Source organism: Drosophila ananassae, chromosome XL, assembly GCF_017639315.1.
Source record: "Drosophila ananassae strain 14024-0371.13 chromosome XL, ASM1763931v2, whole genome shotgun sequence".
NCBI classification, from domain to species: domain Eukaryota; kingdom Metazoa; phylum Arthropoda; class Insecta; order Diptera; family Drosophilidae; genus Drosophila; species Drosophila ananassae.
This window is the reverse complement of record NC_057931.1, coordinates 9,099,176-9,124,277: the sequence shown is the minus strand read 5'-3', so window position 1 is coordinate 9,124,277 and position 25,102 is coordinate 9,099,176. Positions and strand designations below refer to the sequence as shown.

Sequence of the window (25,102 nt, the reverse complement as noted above, 5' to 3'; positions counted from 1 at the left end):
AAGTTAAAAAAAAGAGTTTTAAATAAAATATACTGCTAAAAATAGATATTTTTAAGCTCTAAGCAATTTCCACTTTAAGTAATATTATAAATCATTTAATTAAATATTCCTGTGATAAGAATCTTTTAATTTATTATTTATTTAATATCTTTTCTCTTGACTCTCTCTCTTTGGCTCTCCCACTCTCGTTAACAGCGCTGTTAACAGCGGCGGGTGGAGAGAGCCATCGACGTGGCTTACTCTCACTTGGCGCTCTCCCGTTAACAGCTGTTGGCCGTTACAGAGCTGCCAGCAGAGCTTGAAAGCATCAACAAAAACAAATTTTTTTTTCAAAAAATCGGTCGCGTCGCTAACTTCGCTGCCGCTTCGCCGAGGAAATATTAATTCAAAGAAATCGCCTTAAATCGTGTTTAAAAATTAGTTAAAAAACGGTTGGTGTTTCATTTGATGTTTATTCCATTGTGGTTTGGATTTTTATTTAATTTTTTTCATCGTGTAACGTGTGTGTGTGTGTGTTAGTTTTTTTGTTTGTTTGTGTTTTCGCCACTTGGTCGATCAAAGCAAAAAAAAAGGAAAAATTAAATAAATTAAAAAAAAAAGCAAAGAAAAGAAAAGCAAAAAACCTTTCCCAACACAAAAGCAGCAGTGCCAACAACAACAAGTGCGCGAGTGCGAGAGCGAGAGCAAGAGCGAGTGCGAGAGTGTAAGAATAAAAACAAAACTGGCGACAGCTGTTTATAAAGTTTTTGGCCAAAATGCTAAATTAATACAGCCGCAATAATAAAATATAAATCCAAATAATAACAACAACAACAACAACAAGTAACAACAATGAAAAACAGTCGGTAGTTGGAGGGACATTTCAGCATTTACCGTTGCTTTTTTTCATTGCCTTTTGTCGCGGCAGCAGCAGCAGCAGCAGTCGCAAAGGAGGCACAGAAGAGGAGGCACAAAGTAAGGAGAAAGAAAAGAAAAACAATAACAAAAGAAGAAAAAAAAAAAAGTGCTGCCTGCGCAAAAGTCGTCTCTCACGTGTTTTGATAAATGCGAATGCAAAAGGTAGCCGGGCAGGGGGGAGACGAGGAAAATTCCCATGCGACCGCTTATTCCGCCCCAAAGCCGATGATGATGAAAATGAAAAGCAGCAACACGATAATGATGTTTGGAGCAAGCAGCAGCAGCAGCAGTAGCAGTAGCAGCAGCAGCAGCAGCAGCTGTTGAAAAAACAGAGGTGTGTACTGTATTTGTTTTTCTTTTTGTGTTTTTTCCTTTTTGTTTTTGCAAGATCCTTGATCATGACAGGTGGCTGCTCCCCCCATTTTGTTTTTCTTTTCTCTTTTTCATGTTTTCATTTTGTTGTTGCTGTACTCCTTTGGGAGCGGCATTTCAATAAGTATGTCAACAGAGAGAGAAAAAGAGAGGGAGCCGAAAGATGGAGAGAGGACATTTGTCGTCGCCTAATTTGGCAAAAAACAAAAAAAAAACAACAAAAATAGCAAAGAAAATAAAAAACACGAATAAGGAGACAAATCAAGAGAAAAACTGTAAATACAGTGGGTGTCATTCAAATAGGACACAGATTCTACTAAAATACTTACTTTTCTTACTTTAAATAATTATAGATTTAATTTTATTTTTAAGTTTGTAAAATATTATTTAAATAATTTTTTAAGAAAACTTACATGGAAAGTATTAATAACTAAAACAAATATATTTTTTAACAAAAATTTTATAAATAAACATTTTAAAATAATAATATATTAAGAATAAGTTAATTGTAAAAATTCTAAATCTAAAAACTTGATAAAAATTCTATTTTAATATTTTATTTACTAATAAAGCTTACTAATATTTCTACCCTTGACTGTAACTGGGCGCTAGTGGGTGGACTAGAGTGGGGTGTGGGCTGGGAGGGGGGTTGGGGCAAACATGGCGCAATATACCAAACAATTCCATTGATTTTTCTTGTGGGAATAGTTGGAGAAGCGACACTGTAGACATAGGAAACAACGGTTTGCTTTTCTTTTCATTTTTTTTTTTTTGTTGTGTCGCACCCCCCAACCCTCCTTGGATCCTGTTTACCGTTATCCTGGCATGCTCCACATCGTTGTCCTTTCCCGTTGTTGCTGTTGTCGCCTTCCTTTTGCGTCTGTCTGCTGTCGTTGAACTTTTTGCAACATGCTTCGACTTCTAGTTTACCGTTACTCCGCCCCTTGCCCCCCGCCCCCTCTATGTTGCATGAGTTGTGTAAGTAACAGTTTCTTCACCACCCACCCTTCCCCTCCCCCTGGCTAACGGAATTTATGTTAATTTGGTGCCACATTCCTTGAGTGCCACCCCCTCCATCTCCTATCCCCCCCGAAGGATATTCGAAATATCCTCAATTGGCCAAAATATGTGAAATATTTATCAAAAAAAAAATAAATATCAATCTGATTCCAAGGATATCTAAGGACAATAAAGTCATCAACATTGACAAAATATTTAATTTAATTTTATTTTTTATTTAAAACTATCAAGGATAATATAGAAAATTATACAAAAATATATAATATAGAAAACAGATTGCATTTTCAGCTGGGTTCTCCTGCGATTTCCTCTTCAAATGTCCTGCCAACACGTAGATACGTGACTGGGCCTCCATTTTCCTGCCGTTTTCACCTACGAACCCCGCCCCCATCCCATGGCTCCCAGACATTAGCCAAAAGGGTTGGACATTTTTCACTCCATTTTCCCCAACCACTTCCTCCTTATTTTCATTTTCATTTTTGTTGTTGTTGTTATTTGTTCCTTGGAAACACTTCAACACTTCAGATGCGTTTTCCACACTCTGTTCCTCTAGTGACGAGGAAAATAGCCAAAAAAACAAAACCGAAATTGGAAATTTTCTGGAAATAATTAGTTTTTGTTTTTCATTCTTCGAAGTAGATGTTTTCTCACAATTTTCAAAACATCTAGTCTTAATTCTACGAAAATCAAGCAGAAATTGGAATTAGATTGCTTTTTGAGTTGGTTTTACTTCAACCCTCTCTTTAACGGACCCCCAAAGCGGACACAGTAATTATTTTATAAATAAAACCCACATTTGGTTTAAAAAAAGGGTATATCTTTATTAGAACTTAGTGATATAGGATCTAAATAGAATTAAAACAAATTAGAGTTATATTTTAATGAAATTTATTTCTCAACCCTCTCTTTAACGGACACCTTCTTAAAGAGACACCCCTTTCGTTTAAAAAGATAATTGCGATTTGATTAGAGAAAAGGGTATATTCCTATTTAAACCATATAATAAGTATGAAAAGAAAGAATGATCTAATTGGAAGTTTTTAATTCCACCCTCTCTTTAACGGACAGTTAGGGGGTATGCCTGTTGAAAACTAGAAAGGGCGAATCAGATCTAGACAATTTCCTTGTGTTTTTGCCGGAAAAGGGGGAAACTTTAATAAAAACATGTCAAGAGCACTTTTCTGCCATTTCCCCACAACGGACACGGACACGGACACGGACATGGGCCGAACCAAAACCACAAAATAACCCACCCACCCTGGCTGGTCAAATGTGGGTACAGTGGGTGGGTGGTGCAGAAAACTGGCTAAAAACCAGCGAAGGAGACCGCAGTTGGCAGTCGTTCAGTGGCTGTTTTTAGACTTGACCAAGTTTATTGCCTGCCATATGCAATTGCCGTAGATTATTTTTGGGAAGGGGCGTGGGAAGAGCCACTGGCTCTCTCTCTCTGTGCTAAGGACATCGGCGGGGAGTCCTTACCAATTCCTAGCTCCTTCCAAACGTCCCATTGTGTGCACGGATTTGCCACGCCCCCGACTGCAAGCGGGGCAACTCCCTAAAAATAGCCACCGAAACTGAGACAGTGGCTCTTCTGTGTAGAGTGCATACACTGAGAAAAATTAAGGGGATTTTTTAATAGGGAAATTTAATTAAAATTTTTATTAGATAGTATTTTATTAGATAGTAATAGTATTTAATTATTTGTTAATATTTTATTTAAAATAGAAGTTTTTTTTTCAACGTGTATGAATTCGCATTCGACTCCGAATGCCTCTCAAGTCCGCTTGGCAAACGGGTCGGCTACGTGATGTTGCCTCACTTGGCCAATTTTGGCCATCTGCCCCTTCGCTGCCACGCCCCCTCTTGGCTCAAGTGGCCCTCCAGTCTTCCAGGCAGAGTCCTTGCGAAGGAAGAGCTTCGGGGAGTACGCAATGGGGATATATCGTTGCAGATATCGTCCTTGCTGGGATAGAGCGGGCTCTGAATGGAAAACTATGAGCCAGCTGGCAGAAGGATATATATTTAAGAGTTAAAGGAGAAGGAAGAAGTCCTATATATATCTACTATCTACTTCTATCTACTATTTAACTACTACTATATTACTACTACTATGCTACTATGCTACTACTACTACTAATACTACTACTACTACTAATACTACTACTACTACTAATACTACTACTACTACTACTTTCAAGAACTACTCTTCTCAATTATATGATACCCGGTACTCTCCGGATAGTCCTTTAAGCTTCAAAGTACTCTCGCGACATGAAAAATATTTAGTATCTGATAACTGACTTATAATTAACCAAAATGCCTGTAAAAGAAAAACTTTTAATTAAGATTCTCGAAGGTAATTGAAATAGTTGGAAGCCCGATTATAGAGTCCAAGTTGAACTTTCGTCGGTAATCAGTCATTCAGGGGGGGAGGGGGCTTCCCCTAATCGAAGTGGCTTTCGGTCCAACAAGGACCGAACGAGTCCTTGGAGCGCGTAACAGCGAACAGCGATTGCCAGCCTGCGGCACACGTGCCATAGCCCCAATATTCTTTGGCAGGATAAAGCGAAGGTCCTGCCTCTTGGCGATAGGGGGGTGAAAAAGTGAAGCCAGTATCCAAAAACTGCTGTACATTTAATTAATTATTTATACAAGAAAAGGTAAACGTGCCAGGATATGGATACTTTTACGAACAGGCAACAGGAGGAGGAGCAAGGAGGAGCAGGTTACAGGACTCGGGAGCAACCGTGGCAAACATTTTACGATACATCGTCGCTGTCGACGTCGACATCGTTTTTTGCATAATTGATTAAATGACTGGCTATATAACACGACAGGGGGGAGGGGGGTGGTGAGGAGTGCCAAGGATATACAGGACTACACACACAGGACTATGGAGGACTTTTCCAGGAGCCGTAAATGAGAATTTACGGCGGAAAGAAATCAAGCAGCTACACAACCTTCTAGATGGCAAATGGGCAATGGAAGAGCTGCCAGGACGAGCCAGGACGAAGAAAAAAAAGGATATATGTGTGTGTGGGGGGATGTTGCATGTTTAGTTATGGTGTTGGTAAATGTTGTGATTATTGGCCAAATGAAAAATTCAGGAAATCGTCCTGCCAATTGCCCGCAAAAACACCTTGTTTCTTCTTCCTTTTTTTATTTCCATCTCCATCAGCATTAGAGTTTTGGTCCTTGCCGTGTCCTGTGACCTGTGACCTCTTACCCTGACCCTGGAAAACACAGAGTTGAATATTTGAAAAGCCACTAATGTAATGAGTCAGAAAAAGGTTGATTTTTTAAATATTTTAAGTGGTTTTTTTTATAAAAAATAAAAATAATTAGTATAAGAGAAATAGAGTTTATAGAAAGGGAGTTGGGAGTACCGGTTATTATATAGTATTATTATTATTATATTATATTTTGGGATAAAAGGATTAGTTAATCTATTGTACTAGTATTATTAGCAGGAGTACCTGGTATCTCATAGTTATGTTTTTTTTTTTTGAGAAATTCAATTTTAAATGCAATGGAAATGGAGAAAGAAGTACCGGGTATCATATACTATACAAGAAATATGATAGTTGATTCATTTTATGAATATAAGAGAGGCTATTGAATGAATTTAGGTATAAGAGTCTAAAAAGTACCGAGTATCTTATAGTAATATCCTTTTTAGAGGAAAATTAGCTTGAAATGAGAACAAAAAGGTGGAAGAAGTACCGGGTATCATGCTATAACATATATATGTATAATAAAAATAAATAGTAATAGTAATGATCCATTTAAGTGATATTTATGGTTATTTTTTATGATAAGTATAAGAGTCAAAGGAGTACCGGGTATAGATATTTAAGTAAAAAGTATAAGAGAATATAATATAATATATATAAAAGGAATATAATAGATATGTAATATACATTTATTAGAATATAAGTAGAAATAGTTAATTTTTATACAATTTTTCTAAGAAAATATAAGAGGGCGAGTATAAGAGAGGATACTAGGCATATCCCTAGACTCAAATATCCCTAAAAGCGAACCCTATCCAGAGTTCAGTGCCACCAACTCGCCAAATCTATAATATTGGTCTAATACGTCTTGGCCATTTCTCCAGCGGAGCACTTTGTTTGTTTGTTTTCATTGATGGCCCCGATTTGGCCCATTTGAACTTTGAACCTTTGGCTGTCGGGGAGACAAGGACTGGCAGGAGCCAGGACCTGTCGTCCTTCTTTCCTTCCTTCCTTTTTTTTTTCTTTTTTTGTGTCGACTTAGCCTGGCTATGCAAACATGCACCCCGTGTTGGCATCATCAAATGGCCTCCCCACCCACCACCTCTCTCTCCTCCTTTTTTTCCCGGCCATATGCTAATGGCTTATACTGTACATGTGTGTGTGTGTGTGTGGTTGTGTCAAGTGTATATCCTTTTGGCATAGCGAGTGCATTTTCTTGTCAACGCTGACATTTCCTGCACTTCGGCCTTGTTTTTTCCAACCTCACTCCCTCACTTCCACTTCCACACTCTCCCCCCACTCATCCCCCTTGTCATTTCTCGTTTAATGAGCATTTCCCTTTTGTTTTCATGTTTTGTTGTCTCCCCAAACCCCCTTCTTTCTACCACCTCCCCCTCCCCCCGATGGATAAAAGCCAGGAATTATGATTGCTCCACATTCGTGGGATGTCACTCGGATTTATTTTCTTTTTTTCTCTTTTTTTTTTTTACATATATACATATATATATATAATTCTGATTCATGTTCTTTTTATATATGTATATTTTTCATTTAAATCTCAGATATGTAATACTATATAGATAGTGGGAACTATTGGAGGTGGATTTTTGGTTGGAAAAGTATCTAAACACCACATGGATGGGTTTTAAAATTTTATTTTTATCATTTTTTAATTTTTTTTTTATTAGAAATTTTGTTTAAATTTAAAATTATGATAAAGATTGATCTTTTCTAGGGAATTTATAGAGTAGATAGATAGAAAAATAGATAAAGATAAATATAGATATAGATAGAAAGATATAGATAGATAGATAAATATAGATATATATAGATATATATAGAAGGATATAGACAGATAGATAGTTAGATAGATAGATAGATAAATAGATAGATTTTAAAGATTCTATAGCTTGATAACCTTCTATCTTCATGTTCTTCTATCTTTACTTTTTAATATCTTATTAAATCTATTATTTTTATTTAAATATATTTTTATTTATTTATTTCTTTTTATTATTTTTAAAACATTTTCTTTCTAAATTCTTTTTTTTTTTTTTTTGAAAAAATTTAAAATCCCTTTCAGGAAAAACAAGGTCAGGGTCGCTTGTGAATCTATATTTTGTTGCTAAAGAATTTTCTTTATGGTCCCCTCCCCTTTTTTTTCCGCCAGCTCCCCTCCCCACCCCCCGGAAATCGCAAAAGTGATTCCCATTCTTGTTTAATCGATGGCGTCAATTGCACTCCACTTGACTCGCTGGGCTTTTTTTTATTATTTTTTTTTTATGGCACACCACCACCCCCACCCACCCATCCAAGCCCACGCCCACGCCCATGGCTGGTTTTTTTTTTGTATTGACTTAACAGGCTAAAACAATTGCACGCTATTTTTGTATAAACAGAAGCGAAAAAATGATATAAATTTATAAACATTTTCCATTGACTTGGCCGCGGGCTGATGAGAGATTCTTTTTTGTAGTTCATGTTGCCAGGGGAAAAGCGCCCACCGCCCACCGTCCACCGCCCAACCGGCATGCCAAGTCATCAGATTACAGTAGACACTCCATAAATAATACATTCCCATAAACAATTTATCTTCTTGAGAAATAATAATAGAAAGAATAAGAAAATAGTTTCTCATACACTTATTTTTATTAATATTTTTTTATTGTTTCATTAAACTAAGCTTCACTGTACATCCTATGGAATGAACCTTTTACAGAGCTCTGTTAACCTGCTCTGGAATGAACCTTTTACAGAACTCTCTCTCTCTCTCTTGTAAACGCACTGAGCATAACGGAGAGAGAGCGCTTGTAACAAGAGAGTGAGCCTAAGCTTGCTGTAACTTTGCTTTTTTGTTTTTGTTTTTTTTTTATATTTTTGTTGTTACTGTCATTTATTTTATAGATTTCTCTTCGTTCTCGTTCACCTCCTTCTTCCCCCTCCCCCTACTTACATTCTTATTCATAAGCATGCGCCTCGTTTTGTTTATTAATGATAAAAAGCAACAAAAATAACAACAAAAACAGCCAACAACTCTGCGGACTCCATTCAAAGTTAAAGTCAATGTCCCTCTTTCTGATTTTCCATATCTTATTGTGTCTCTATCTATGTGTGTGTGAGTGTTTGTTAGTGTGGATGTATTTGCATACAATCGGAATCGGTATCGTTGCTTATTTATAGTTATTTTGCATAAATAACGTATATTGTTCTTGCCAGCCGCCTGCTGCTGTTTGTTGATGCTGCATTTTAATTAAGATAACTTCGCTTTATGACACATCCGAGTCTTGTCTCCCTTGCCCCACGACTCCACTCCTGGGACCCCCATCCCCTCTCGGGGCACATCTTATAGGACTGTCACTCAAAATGCATTAGCTATCGGTGCCTCCCAGGGAAAAATTTCAAAAAATATATAGAAAATTAATAGCCATCAGATTTTAATAAAGATTAGTAGCAAATTGAACCACAAATCGTTTAAGGTATTCCTTTAAAGAATCGGATAAGAATTGGCCGAGATATAGCCTTCCCAGTGGGGGATATTGGGAAATCCCACTTTTTGAAGGGGTCTCCACAGGAAATTTTTGAAAAAAATTGAAAAAATATTTTGTTCCCAGATTTTGATGCAGATCGATGGGGAATCGATCCACAAATCGATTAAGGTATTCCTTTAAAGAATCGGACGAGAATTGGTCACGATATAGCCATCCCAGGGGGCTAGGGGCCCAAAACCCACATTTTGAATGGGTCTCCCCAGGAAAATTATTAAAAAAATTGAAAAAATATTTTGTTGCCAGATTTTGAAGCAGATCGGTGGGGAATCGATCCACAAATCGATTGAGGTATTCCCCGCAAGAATCGGATGAGAATTGGCCGAGATACAGCCTTCCCAGTGGGCGATGGGCCCAAAATCCACTTTTTGAAGGGATCTCCCCAGGAAAATAATGAAAAAAATTTAAAAAATATTTTGTTCTGGGATTTTAATGCAGATCGGTGGAGAATCAATCCACAAATCGATTAAGATATTCCTCGCAAGAATCGGATCAGAATTGGCCGAGATATAGCCTTCCCAGGGGGCTATGGGCCCCCAATATCCACATTTTGAATGTGGACATTTTGAATGTGGCCTTCCCAGTGGGACATATGGGGAAATCCCACTTTTTGAAGGGGTCTCCCCAGGAAATTTTTGAAAAAAATTTAAAAAATATTGTGTTCTTGGATTTTGATGCAGATCGGTGGAGAATCGATCCACAAATCATTTAAGGTATTCCTGGCAAGAATCTGACAAGAACTGGCCAAGATATAGCCTTCCCAGTGGGAGGAACACTTCCCAGGAATACTTTCGTATTCCACTCTTTTCCCGAATGTACCACCGGGCTTTTAATTTTTCCATTTAATTCTATTTTTAGGGTATGATTGTGCTATTTCTTTAATAAGTCCCCGGCTTAAGTTCCGTAGTTCCACTCTCCGATTTCTTTGTCGGCTTCAAGGGGGTAATTGGCTTTAATTAAATGCACGTCGTAAAGTCAACTGTGTGTGTGTGGCTCCGCCCCCCCTGTCGCCTCGCGTGCCCCGGCCAAACCGTGCAAATTTAATTAAGGCGAATGCGAATCATAAATATTGTAATGCCCCCTGCCCTCTGCCCCTGCCCCTGCCCCATGCCCCCTCCCACACACACCCGCGCCGTGCGAGCCAATTGTCAAGCCCTCGCAAAAGTTTGCGAAACTCAAGCCGCCTAAAAGCCCCAGAAAACTCAAGCCAGCCAAACTCAAGCGAACTCAGGTGAATGTAGGTCAGTGGTGGTGTGAGTGGTGGTCTGAGGGGGGAGGGGATGGTGTACTGGAGGGGGTGGTGTGTGGGGCATTACTAAGCACCTGAGAGTCCAACTTGGATCTTAAGCTTGGTTGCAATGCAAGAATTTTATAAAAATACTCTATTATGAGCTTATCGATTACTATTGTTCTTTTAGCTTTTAATATAAAAAACAAATCAATAAGCTATCGATACATAATATTTCTTAACAATATTTTATCTTTTGTGGTCAGCTATCGAAGTTTATCGATTACTCTCGTTCTATTAGCTTTTAATATAAATAAATCTACAACTTTTTATAATATTTATTAACATTATGTTATAATTTGTTGCCAACTATCGAAGTTTATCGATTACTTTCGTTCTATTAGCTTTTAATATAAAAAAATCGATAAATACCGATAAACTTAAGTAATTTTTATTAATATTTTGTTACAATTTATTGTTAATTTTTTTATTATTTATTGAAATACTCTTTTAATCATATTTTTTATGATTCGATTTTGGTAGAAAACAATCGATAATTATCGATGTCCTAAAAATATCATAATTAAAGTAAAATAGTTATCAAAAAAATAATCTCTAAATTTTTTGAAAGAGTATTTCCCCTGTCGTCTATTAAAAAATGTTCCTAATTATTAGTTTTTGCTTTTTTTTGTCTTTTTTGGACTTGCAATTGCAGTCCAAACACCCGCTCCATAAAGTAGACCCCCAACACCGCCCAGTTTCAGCCACCTTCTCTTAAAAAAAAACCCAAAAAATAAAATAAAAAACAAAGTAAAAAAAACTGGTCCATAGGAAGGTCGAAGTTGTTCTGCTGTTTTTTAGTTTTTTTTTTTTATCTGTTTCGGATTTGGGATTGTGGTCTCTGAAATGGCCAACGGTCATGCCTCTTAATTAGTTGCTTATTTTTTGACACTTTTTGTTTTTGTTGCTTGTTTGTTTGTTGTTTATTTGTTGTTGTTGTTGTGTTCTCATTAAGAGCAACATGCTGTTGTTGTTGTTGTCTGTTGTTTGTTGGAAGTTTATGCGAAGCGGGTGGCTAACCGGTTTGTTTCTTTTTTTTTCCCCCCCAAATCTTGTCAATTTTTGTCAATTTCTGTTGGTTAATATAGAAATATTCCTAAATTTTAAATATTTTTGCTTTATAGAGTTTCTATATTTTTTTAAAATAAATATTCAACACATAAAAATGCATCTGAAGTCGGAAAAAAAGCCAATTGACATGCATTATGCGGTCGGTCAGCTATTAAAAGCCATGAAGCACCCATGCTTGCACTTTCAAGGGACATGACACACACACACACACCCCATAAGTACACCCATTTAGTGTGTGCGGGAAGATATATGGACATATATTCCGTTGATCTAGACCCCAAAGTCGTTAGTCGCCAAGTCCAAGTCGGTGCTTTGTTGAAAGTCTTATTGCTTGTCACGTAGTGGGGGTCATGGGTGGTGGCAGGAGTGTCTGAAAAGGGGATAGCAAGGGATAGCTCTGCTCCACTGAAAGCCCTCTTTAAAAAAACCCGTCAACTACCATAAACAAGAACAACAAGAAGACAACCGCAGTTCACAGACAACAACCAAAAAAATAAAATAAAAAAGAAAATATACAAGCCAGACGCACCCAAGAGTTAAACTCCCCACTAGCTAGCCCCCACACACGTACACGCATTCATATATATTCTATGCACTGGAAAAAAATCTACAATAAAATATAAATAAGATTATAATTTAGAAATAATCTGAGGTACTTATCCTACTAAATGCTAGAACCATTTGAGAATTATAAACAAATTTGGAAGAATTGTTTGTGAAAATAATATCTTACAGTGTATAATACACTGTTTCACGGCTTGTCTGGCTCTATAGTAGTACCCCCCCTTTAGTACTCCCAGCCCAGCCGACTCCCTTCCGAAGTTATTGTGGCAGGGACCAATTAAAATGCGCGACATCACATGTGCGCTACCATTTATTATAAATTTTTCGTTGGAATTGAGTGAGAAATAGTTGAATGCGAAGGCACTGAGAGAAATATTAAGGACAGGGGGTGCTAGGACAGGACAGTGCTAATACAGAAACAAGTGTTTGAGACAAAGAAAAAGTCTAGAGAAGGTGTCTAGTTATCCTTTTTGGACACACGCCCACGCCCACTCAGTGCATGTTACAATGTTGTTAATATGACGCTTAGTAGTTACTTCACACCCATCCAACCAAACTCCACTCCATCCTCCACACCATTGACAATGACTGGGTATCCTGTAAAATTATTGGCATGCGAACGTTGCTGCTGGAGCGTTTATTAAATTTTTCAAGTGCCACAACAGGAGGGAGGTGTTCTATCTATCTATCTATGTATGTATAGTATGTGTATCTGAAGTGAAGCTCAACGAGGTGTTCTGTTGCATGGAAATTATTTTGCAACCAATATTCTGAGCTTCACTTTTCCACTTTATGTTCTATTAATTTTACTTTGTACTCCTTTCTGGAATATTTAACTTTAACACAAACCGGAAATGCAGAAAAAGACCGTTTCCCTTTTTTTTAGATATAGATATGGTTGGTATATGGATACATATATGTACATGTTGTATCCAATAAGGTTCCTGTATCTGCTCTGGCACTTCATTGGAGCCGTGAACAAGTTTTGCCAACTATTTGAGTGAGTTTTCCATGCCATGTCGCCCTTCTTATATACTCTACTACCTCCATTAGGGAGCTAAGCTAAGCAAAGTGCAAACAGAAGACAATGCAGTTCCACCCATCCACCATCCTCCGGCACTTAGAGAGCGAACTTTGGTGGCAGGGTGGTCGGTATCCGGTAGTTGTTCAACTGTATCTTTGTATCTTTGGCCTGTTTCCTTAACGGTTTCAGTGGCATGCGTGTGTGTGTGTGTGTGTGGCGAGAGCCAGTTGGCCAAGTTCATATTAAGCCGTGTGGTAAACAAAGATATGTACTAACAAGTTGGCAGTCGCAAAGCCCCGCTAAGCCGCTTACACTTATGACTTTCAGGCCTGCCAACCTGGGCCAACTTTTCTCCACATAATGCCGTCTAATGAGTTCGTTAAACCCGTCGAAAGGAAGTACACTTGCGCTGGTAACAGTACAGTAAGAAAATAACTACAGTCACACTATTTTCTCTTTTTCAAAAATGTGACCAAAGCACTTTAGTTTTCTTACAAATAGAAGTAGCATTACTGACTAAAAAGTTTAATCTTAAAGGCTCTAAAATATAACTTTTATCCCCTACCACTGCCACACTATTTATTTATTTTTGAAAATGTGACCAAAGCTCTTTGTGAAGCACTAGTGCTCTGTTGCCGTACTTCTCTGGCTAATCAAGTGGCCTGTGAGACACTTCCGGCTGCCCTGAACCGGAAACATGCTGAGACAGCCTCGGTCTCTGGCGCTATTGCCAATTTTAGGCGAAAACTCTAAGAAAATTAGAAACAATTTGCCGTAAAGTGCACTTAAAATCAAGCTGGAGAGAGAGAGGAGCTTGCAGCACTTACAAGTGAAGTGTCCTGCACATTTTGTCATATCAGAAACTGAATTTGAATTTGAATTTCAATCAACTCGAATTAAATCAAAATTTGCAAAATAAAGTGAACTCTGCCACCCGCCCCAGCACTGGCCATGTATGGAGTATAGTTATAGCAGCCAGCCAGCACGAAATTGGAATATAATTCTTATGAATGGGTCGAGACTCTGCCCTCAGACCTCAGGCTCTCAGGCTCTCAGCCAACCGCAGAGCCACAAACTCGATGGAAAATTCAAAAGACTGACTTTTCTGGGCTGGTGGGAGTCGAAGGATGGCTCACAAATGGAGTTTGGAGACTGAAGACTGCACTTTTGAAACTGAAGGCTCTTGGCCGCAAAAATTCACAGCCAGAAAAGGGGTGTTCCTTCATGGAATGGTGGCTAGATGGATGGATGGATGGATGATGGAAGTCCACAAAAGCGACCACAAAAAGATGAAAGCGTCCAGCATTTTGGTATTTGGTCATGCAACTGTAGAATGTCAAGTCTGCTGTCTATAATTTAGTGGCATATTCAATTTTCCAACTGGTTGGATGGACGGACCAGGACAGGACAGCCCTTCCATTTCCAAGCTTTTCTTTTCCTGCTTTGGCTTTCGTTGATTAAGAATTGCACACACGTAGTGGCAATTGATGCCCCAGATTCGTTCACCTGTTGTTCCCTGGCTAGTTCCCTACCTACCTGCCTGCCACCTCCCAAGATCAGACCACGTAGTCGGAGGTGCAAATAGAAGCTCTGGTGTCTGGTAGTGCCAGACATGATGGATGGCCAGATATCCTTTAGCCACAAGATTGATTTCCTTCCATTTGGAGAGTCAACAAAAAAAATATAATACCTTTTAGGCCTTTATTTTTGTCCTTTTTTGAAAGGTTAGTCTTCACTTGGAAATTTTACGTCGAGTTTTCCACTCCATTCGAGTCTGTATATATCCAAAAGTCCTGTCTTCGAGCCAGATAATCGGTATGGTAGGGATTCTAGGAAGGATCTACGAGGACCAAGAACCGAATAGTCTCTGGAAGATGCTGCGTCTGGCCTCCGCCGGAGCAGCAGCACTTCCAGTTGCCGGTGTACTTGCCAGATTTTCATTTCCCGAATCCGCCATGGCCACCACTGTGGCGGCGGATGACCGGCGTTCGGGCAGTGGCCGGGCGAGTGGTGCTGCCGGTATGGAGGCGGCAACGGCGGCCGCCAGGGCGAGGGTATCCTCCGAGGGATGGGAGGCCACCAGGGGCTGGGGCGTGGGCGGGGCGGCATCGGACATGGCCACGTTAGTGGGGGCCACCTGTGATTCGGATTGTGAGCTTGGCTGCCCGGATGGATTCTGCTGGCGGCCGTGGTTTTTTCCAGTTTTCGCTGCCTTATTGGCGGCACTCGTCTTGGGATTCGCCATTCTCCTGGTTACGGATTAAGTGTCCAAATAATTCCAAAAAAGATACAATTTGTTCCCCTTTTTGTGTGTGTTTTTTTTTCGGTGTGTGGGTTTTGGAATTAATTTTTGAAACTACCTTTTTTTGTGCCAAATGGGTTTTTGGATCAGGCAGTGTCCGAATCTCTGGCTCGACTGCCGGACTGAGAGTTTCGAGGCAACGACTTTTGGCAGCTCACTGCCAGGCTCACTAGATCTTGAATAAGAAAATATTTAGGAGTCTATATAGAGGAATGGAAATATTATACATTTTGTAGATAAATTGACTATTTAGGTCATGGAGAGGTCTTATAATCTGGTAAGCTAGAACCAATTAAGAATTATTAGGGACTTAAGGATAATTATTATTTTATTATAATTATATTGATAATTTTGCACATATTTTTTTCAAATTTCCGACAACTGACAATAAATATTAAAATTTTTGCAAAAAAGCTAGAACCATTTGGGAATTATAGAATCAAGAAGAGCTCTTGTCTTGTTTTAGATGCTAGAACCAATTAAGAATTATTAAGGAAGTAAAGAGAATTATTATTTTATTTTATTTTTCAGGTATTTTTGTTTAATTTTCCTATAGTGGGAATAACTATGAAATTTTTAGGAAAGAAATAATATCCACCGCTAAAACCAATTGAGAATTATAAACAAATAAACACTAATTTTTATATTTTTTATTTTATTTTTCAGCTCTCTTCTTCAAATGTCCGACGAAGTGCCTTTAAGTCGCCTATCGCAAATCTTCGATACCCTCACCAATCTCCAACAACAACAACAACATCCGCATCTGCATCCGCAACATCCGCATCCTCATCAAGTGGCAGGTGCAGAAGAGCAACGTCGAAGATCTGCCTCATCCTCACCCTCGCCATCGGCCAGTGCCTCTGCCTCGACCTCGGGTCGGGCCACGCCTTCTTTGGGCGTGGCCGGGCCACTCAGTTCGCTGCAGTATTATGGCCACGCCCCCCACTACTTTGCAAGGGGATGCCAGGATGGCCCCAACAGTGGCTACCTGCATACATTTCCATCGCATCTCTATCATCCGCAGATGTTGCAACATCACCAGCACTTGCAACACTTGCACCATCAGACCCAACAGCCGCCCTCGCTGCCCGCCCAGTTGGGTGGTGGTGTTGTCGGCGGTGGGCGTGGCATCCTTAGCGGATCACAATCCCTGCAAGGATCTCCGCTTCTGGCCAAGAGAGCCACATCGTTTAGCGGCCAAATAACCTTGGCCCAAGGTCGTTCGAATGCATCATTCGGCGGCGCCACCACCACCACTGTTTCCACGCCCAACAGTCCCCGTTTGTTGCCACGCCGTGTGCCCCGCCCGCCGCCCATACCGGCCAAGCCCGGCCAGACGAAGGTGGATAAGAAAGTTGATAAGATGCCGCAACCACCGGTGGCGCCACCACCTCCCAAAGCTGCACCCGCCTCCGCCTCGGCTGTGGCAGCATCGAATCCTGTTCTGGCCGCCCTCGATGCTCCGGATGCCCCGTGGCCGCACTTTTCGTCGCTCACCGAACACCTGGACGTCCGCCAGGTGAACAATTACGGACAGGCACTACCGGAGGTAAGAGGGGGTCCTTGAAGGCTGTAGCTTAGTCCTAAGATCTTAAAGGGGGGAATGGGTTTAATTCTTGTAAAAAATAATCCTTTTTTGTGGCTAATTTCTGATGAAACTTTTTTTATTTTTGTATTATGACATTAAATGGAGAATTGTAGAGAAATTTCAACAAATAGGGCATGTCCTTGTCCAAAATAACACCATTTCACTTTATATTTTTATTTTTAGGAGTCTATTTTAAAGTAGAAAGTATGGAATTTTTAATAACTTATATATCTTATACAATAAAAAAATCTAAAAAAAATTACGAAACTACTTTAGAGGGTTATCTAGTAATTAATATTAAATTAAATATTAAATACAATTAAAAATTTCAGCAGTTTATCTCTCAGATCTCTCAGAAGAGACTCTTAGAACTACAAGTCGTGCCACGAAATGGACTTAAACAGTTTTCCAATTTAAATAAATCACTTGAGAGTGCTCTTTAATTATTAATTAATTATTAATTACTATTAATTAAATGCCCGTTGTCTCTTCCGCAGATTAATTGGCAGGAGAGATGCCTGGAGTTGCAACTGGAGCTGCATCGTTCGAAGAACCAGGCGGGTCGTATACGCGATATGCTGCGTGAAAAGGTAAGTCCTGTAACGAGTATCCTCTAGGATAGAATGGCTGATAGTTGTGATTAGCCCAAATGAGTTAATAAGTAAAAAGCAACACACAGCGGTGCACAGGCATTAATTACTCTGTCCTGTCCTGGCGAGGGTCGGGGGCCACATCTTGGCGCCTAATTATGATTTATGATACGGGGGTGCCATGGTTGAAACATTTTTACGACACATCCCGCACAACAATTATCATCGGGGGAAACCGCCACACACACACAGGAGCAGGACACTTTACCACCGAGTCTAGAGTCCTTTTTTTTTCGCCGCCTGCGATGTGTGTGGGTGGTGGTTGCAGAACCGGAAACCATCTCCAGCCACATCCTAGCCAGCGCTCTGGCTCATTATTAGGCTAATTAAGTCATTAGGCATTTGGCCAAGAGTCTCGGCCATCTCGACCATCCCGGCCATCTAATGCAAAAACTATATGAATTATGTATTAGTCAAATATGGAGGAGGGTCCTCCCCTGGGCATTGGGATTGCTTTCATCTGCCATCCTCTGCCTGACACAAATTCATTTTTGCTTCAATGATTTCCAACCTCATGAATATACCATGAAGCTCTAACCTTTAACCTTTTCTCATTTAAAACTATATACTATTATATATATATATTTAATTGATGGAAAATGAATAATAAAAATAATAGAAAGTATGTCTAAAAGTATGCAATGAATATTTAATTTCTGTTTTATGCATTTTTTGACATTTTCCCTTTGTTCCTGTCACTCTGTATGAGTTGCTCTTTTTTTTATATTTTTTCTCCCATTTTGTCCTTTGAACCATTCAGTTGACTTTTGAACCTTTTGAGCCAGCTGCAGTTCAAGTGCATCATAAATTTTAAATTAGTTGCACTAAACTTGCAATGGTCTCCTGGACAGAGGACGTTGCCGGTGCCGGTTCCGGTGCCGGCTGCCATTTCGCCATTTTGCCATTAAAAATGCCAAAGCGAGCGCCCTTAAATATGCAATATTATTTATAAAATTTCAACTTCCGTTTCATTTGGCACAAAAAGCTCAAAAACAAGAAAATAAAATTATAGTCGAGTATATCAACTCTGTGATACCCAGCACTTATTACTATATTTTGAATAAAATTCTTAGTTTATATTTTTATTTTTTTTCTGTGTAAAGGACAAGGTAGAACCAGAAACAAATACAAGCTGTAACCACAAAATTTTGACTGGCCAGGAGTGTGTGTGTTTGTGTATCGAAGGTCCTTCGGGCTGGGGCAACAATGTGCTGAACGTTGAAATTATGGCCAAGCATATTGCAACATTCTTGTTGGACAATAAAATTCAAGTTTATTACCAAAGCCATCCGGCCAAAAAGAGAAGTCCCAGCAAACAAATGGCTCAGAGCGAATGGCCGAGACGGGCGTTGCCAATTTTCAGCCCCAACCTATGCATATTGGCAGCACTTTTGTCGCAACTGGGATTCGCCAAAGATTCCAAACTTCTGCCAAAAATACAAAACAAAAATATTGTCAGCTCGACGAGGGTCAGCAGCTATCCACTTATTGGGAAATAATTTTTAGGGGAAGGATTTTCCATCTTGATGAGCTTTTCTATAATTTCTTACTTGGAAGGCCATAACTCCCTCAATTCTCTTCCTATGCTTGAAAGGAATACCTCAATCGATTTGTGGATCGATTCCCCATCGATCTGCATCAAAATCCGGGAACAAAATACTTTTTCAATTTTTTTCATCATTTTCTTGGGGAGACCCCTTCAAAAAGTGGATTTTGGGCCCATAGCCCCCTGGGGAGGCTATATCTCGGCCAATTCTCATCCGATTCTTGCGGGGAATACCTTTATCGATTTGTGGATCGATTCGCCATCGATCTGCATCAAAATCTGGGAACAAAATATTTTTTCAATTTTTTTCATCATTTTCTTGGGGAGACCCCTTCAAAAAGTGGATTTTGGGCCCATAGCCCCCTGGGGAGGCTATATCTCGGTCAATTCTCATCCGATTCTTGAAAGGAATACCTCAATCGATTTGTGGATCGATTCCCCATCGATCTGCATCAAAATCTGGCAACAAAATATTTTTTCAATTTTTTTCATCATTTTCCTGGGGAGACCCCTTCAAAATGTGGATTTTGGGCCCATAGCCCCCTGGGAAGGCTATATCTCGGCCAATTCTCATCCGATTCTTGAAAGGAATACCTCAATCGATTTGTGGATCGATTCTCCATCGATCTGCATCAAATTCTGGCAACAAAATATTTTTTCAATTTTTTTCATCATTTTCCTAGGGAGACCCCTTCAAAAAGTGGATTTTGGGCCCATAGCCCCCTGGGGAGGCTATATCTCGGCCAATTCTCATCCGATTCTTGCGGGGAATACCTTAATCGATTAGTGGATCGATTCCCCATCAATCTGCTTCAAAATCTAGGAACAAACTATTTTTTCAATATTTTTCATCATTTTCCTGGGGAGACCCCTTCAAAATATGGATTTTGGGTCCATAGCCCCCTGGGGAGGCTGTATCTCGGCCAATTCTCATCCGATTCTTGAAAGGAATACCTCAATCGATTTGTGGATCGATTCCCCACCGATCTGCTTCAAAATCTGGGAACAAAATATTTTTTTCAAATTTTTCCTGTCGGGAAGTCGGATTCCTCATACCCGCTATATACCTTCAAAGATTACCAGAGATTATCCGATACTCCATGCCCTTTATAATTTAAAAACTTGATTTAAATAAAAAATAGTGTGAAGAGTTGAGTATTGACTTTAAGAGATCTGCGGCCAAATGGCGATACTCCGCCACTCACCTGGGATGTGGCCATAAATCTGCGCAGCCCGCTGGCCATGATTGCACATTGTGGAAATTGGCTGGGCCGTCAAAGAGCAAACAGCGTCAAAGTGGCCACATTAGAGTGGCCACCATTGGTCGTCCTCTGCCTCTGCCTCGACTTGGGCGTGGGCGTGGGTGGTGGGCGTGTTTGCGAAACGCGTTAACGCGTTGAGAGGAGCGCTTAGAGGCAACTGGCCGTCAGCCGTGTCATCCATTTCAATTTTCGTCCTCATATCGTATGAAGTCTAAGCTAAAAGTGCTCTTCAATAATCGAATTATAAATATAAATAATCAATAAAATATAAATTATATTTCTAGACTGCATGTAAAACACTAAAAATATATTTAAAAATATCAAAAATTTTAAACCAAAAAGTTATGAAAATCAAGAGACTCTATCTTTGGTTAGAGTATAGAACAAACGTAAAGTACTGACAGAAGTTTGGTCCCATTGTCGATGAATATGGAATATAGTCCTCGCGATACACCCACACAACCAAACACACACACACACACCCAAACACACACACACATCACGCGTCAGCAACAATGCAACATCCGGTGGATATGTCAGCTTCAGTTTCAGTTTCGGTTGCATTTGTTGTTGCAGCTTCGATGTTTTGATATTTGAGCCTCATAAGGAGGGGGAGAGGTGGTGGGAAATAGGGAGGGATATAGGGTACAAGGACCTAAAAAGGATTGTCGGGCTTTTCATGCCCATTTCATTGGTGATTCAATGTTCAACTGCCTTTTCAACTCAAAATGGGAAATGGAAAATGGGAACTGGGTGGAAATCTAAATCTCATTGACATTGATAATTAATCGATAAATTATGTTTACTCTGTTTCAATCGATAATTAATCGATAGGAGTGTTTGTTTTATTTAATATATATTGTTTTTTCTATATAAAAGAGGTATGGTATTTCGAAACTTCAGCCTTCTAGCTTTCCTTCAACCCCTAAGGTTCATAGTTCATGAGCTTCTGAGTAGAAGGCTAGGATTCGTGTTTAATTAAAATTTTTGACAACCTCGTGCCTTGGCATAAATTTCAGCATCGATGCCAGGAAGAATGCCCCAAAGGCTTCTGGGCCAAAAATTCTGGCCCGGATACTTCTCCCAACTATTTCAGCAACTAGACTTCCTTAGACTCTAAATGGAACTATGATACTAAACTAAAAGAATGAGGTTTTTATTTTATATTTATTATTTTTATTTCATACTATCAGTTAGTATATTTTTTTCTATTTTATTTTTATAAAATTAAAGGGTAATAAAGCTTCGGTTTATTTAATTTTCTTTTTAATAATTAGTGAAGGAGAAATGCCTTGTTTTGCGGAAAGATGAAAATAATTTCGATGGCTGCTTTGGAATCTGGCAGGCGGTTATTCAAATTAATTTTGGAATTCAGGACCTACTCCTTTTTCCACACACATACACACTCACACACATGTGTGCTCCCCCACAAGATAAGTTCAAGTCCGCAAAATAAATGGCCATCAGTCGCATAATAAATAAAGTCTTCCAGTCTTCAGAAGCAGCTCCGCCCCTTGCCCCGGGCCACGCCCACTACCAGAATAAGGCGTAGACTAGAACGGACAACGAAATATCTTGAAAGAAAGTTTTTTCAGATACCTCTTTTTGAGTTAAAAAAAAATATATAAATATATATATTTTATTTGATTATTTTTTAAAGGAGGTAGAGATGGTGGTGGGGGATTGGTATGGGGGGTAAGGGGAGTAAGGGAGGGGGTTCAAGGACTAACAAACTCTGTCGCGACAAAGCCATTTTGTGTATGCGGCACACATGCCGGCCACGCTCGTTTATTCATTTGAATTATTCCCAAAAGCGCATTTAATTTTAATTATGCGTGACAATGCCTCATACGAAGAGTCCTTCTCTGCCTCCCTTTGCCATCAAGGACGACGAAGAAGGACTAGTTGCTGGGCCTCTCCCCATCTCATATTTGCTATAGAGAGCTCTACAAGGCTATATATACAGATCCTTGGACTATATACCATTTAAAAAGGATATACAAGCTTCGGCTTCGGCTCCTTTGGAAAGTTAGTTTTCCTTTTCCTGAAAGATTAAAAACCGCAACAAAGTTGGAAGATAAGCGGCTTTGGTTCATATGTACTTAGCCCTTTATGGCGAAAATTCATACAAGTCTAATGCAGGACTCGGGCAGAACAGGACTCTGGGCGACAGGATGCTGGATAAATGGAATGGAACGGCTGAATGGTTAACTCCACTCCGAGTAATTCCAGAAAAAATGATTATAAGCGGATTGCGAGAGTCGCCAAAAGGGGATACATATACAAGAACATAAACATACATATATAAAGTCACAGGATCCCCTATTTATGACCTACGATCCCCTCCCGTACGCCACTGTGCTCTGGCTATGAAATATATATTTATGTTTTTGGAACTAAGTCGGGTATTAGCCAGTTTCCTTTGGACAAAAGGGATATTTTTAAAATACATAGCCAGTCGAAAAAAAGGATCTTGGAGGCTAGGGTCTTCTAAAAAGAGAGTCTTCCAATAATTGATTAATAAAAATAAAGGACTTGCTCGTACTAATATATTTAATTATTAATTAATTGAATTTAATATTCGGAAATATTCCAAGGGCAGTCCTTGGAATTTATATTTATTTTCTTCCAAAATATACATTTCCTTTTAGGTTCCATCTTAAGGAAAGTGTGTGTGTGTTTAAGGTGCCTGTGTCCTTTATCCTTTTTTGTTGTGGATTGCGGATCGAGCTGGCAGGCCTGACATGTTGAGCGTTTTGGCTTAATTGCTCAACAAGTTGGCCTCCTGCTGAGACCTAAACGCCATGTATATATGTACTTTTGGCATTCAATTGGATTTTGGCTTTTGTATATTTGTCGCAGCGTGTGATTGCGCCTGCCAGGACACCAGGACAACTGGCAGGACATTTGCAAAAGTGACAGCCAGCGGGTGTCCTTCCATATGTCATGTTCAGTTTAGAAAATAGCTTTTCTTTTTTATTTTTATTAAATATTATTTTATATTCAAATTATTATAGTTTTTTTTTGGTGTAATCCTTAATCGTAGTCGATTCCTTTAGTTGCTCAATTAAGCAGGAAAATGTGACTCTGATCCCGATCCTGACAAGACCCAAGGACACTCCCCCCATTTAATTGGCATTCGTTGGCATTTGGAATTCTGTTTCAGCTTCCCTTTTTGCTGCTCCCGGAAAAAAAAAAGGTCAGCCGAAAATCAATAGCGACAACTAATCTTCCTTCTACTCTACCTCCGCCCCGACTTCTTTCCCAGGACCTCCTCCAGGTGGGGGCTCCTGGTCCGCTCTTTGGTTTGATGTTGACATGTTGTCGTCATCATCATCGCTCGCTGACGACGACAACGGCGACGTTTAATTTAAAATTCAAATGCAAACATGTTTGGCAACGCGAACCGTAAACGAGGAGTAAGGTTACCAAAGTGGGCAGGTGGCAGGAGGCAGGATGGCAGGTGGGCAGGAGGCCCAGCGTGATATGGTTGGATGGAGGGTAGTGGGGGGTCATTAAAATTCGGAGGTGGCCAAAACATGTGGCCAACTTGGTTGGCTGGCCGCTTTAAGGTTAAGCGCCGGACTCCTTCGCCTTCGGACAATCAGAGCAGAAAAGTATGCTACAGAATGCGAGGGAATCCTGTGGGGGAGGCTGAGGGATGGGGGGCAGGAGGGGAGGAGCTAGGGAAGAGGGGCGAGAGAGCAGCAGGACCAAAAGGCAACACTCACCACGCCAGCGAAAGGGAAATCCAAGCCGCAACAAAATTCCCCCTAAATATGGGGAAATTCCTTTCAAATATCCTTTTCTTTTTTGTTTAACCTTTAAATTGTTATTTTTGTATTTTTTTATAATTAAATTTCAAGTTAATTAAAAATGTCAAATATAAAATGTTTTTAATTTATAAGAAAATTATTTACTTTCCATTTTTTTTATAAAAATAAAAAACAATTAACATTTAATAATTAAATTACTAATTTTAATACTCAGTTTATATAATTTTTAAAATATATTTTTTTCATACTATTTAAATACTTGCCTCCCAAAGGGTTAAGGATAACCGTAAGAATGCCCAGAGTTGGGAAATTCCCCAATTGTTTTCATAAAGGAAACTCACCACACTTTCCCACACACACAGACACACACACTTGCACTTGCATACCAATACTTGGAAAGCTAAAGGAAGCCCGACACACACACATGCGCATTCCCTGACAGCTGTTCGGGCTCTGGCTCCGTAAACCCTTATACCGTTATAACCACTACAGCCGTATAACGGTATATACAAGTGTATGTGTGTGTGTCTGTGTGTGTCTGTGTGTGTGGGTGGGAATGTTGTTGTGTGAGTCGGTAAATCACAACCATGGCATGGCACACGGCAATCAGTTTGTCTCCGGCTGCGTAACGCGTTGCGTGCTCCGTGCTCCGTGCTCCGTGCTCCGTACTCCGTTCTCCGTACTTCGAACTCCGTAGTCCGTACTCCATATTCCGTATTCCGTGGCACTGTCCGGGCTTCCGTATCCGCGTGCCGCGTGACTAGCAAAAAAAAACATAAAACAGAAAAAAAGTGAAATTGTTTGTTGACATTTCTCGGCAATTTTCTTTAAAAATAACATTTAAAAAATACAATAAATTAATTCTTTTTTTTTAGAGTGGTTAGTGAATAGTGTAATTTTTTTTAACATAAATTTTATGCGTAAAAAATGAAAATAAAAGAAAAACCATAAATGAAGAAAAAAT

General features: G+C 39.5%; 1 protein-coding gene across 8 annotated transcripts in view; it reads left to right on the top strand.

Annotated features, from left to right (window-relative positions):
* The first annotated feature begins 299 nt into the window (after nt 1-299).
* The window catches only part of LOC6504725 (uncharacterized protein CG43867), a 104,379-nt gene continuing 79,576 nt past the window's right edge, over nt 300-25,102 (top strand). For 4 of the 8 annotated variants that reach the window (XM_014904303.3, XM_014904301.3, XM_032453208.2 and 1 more), the window contains exons 1-3: nt 301-1,231; nt 15,983-16,865; nt 17,402-17,494. In XM_014904303.3, coding sequence (XP_014759789.1) covers nt 15,996-16,865; nt 17,402-17,494 — 963 coding nt within the window. In that variant the 5' untranslated portion in view covers nt 301-1,231; nt 15,983-15,995. Of the gene's footprint in view, nt 1,232-15,982; nt 16,866-17,401; nt 17,495-25,002; nt 25,018-25,102 lie in introns of those variants that run through there. The other 4 variants (XM_032453206.2, XM_032453204.2, XM_032453209.2 and 1 more) reach the window with 3 other exon arrangements.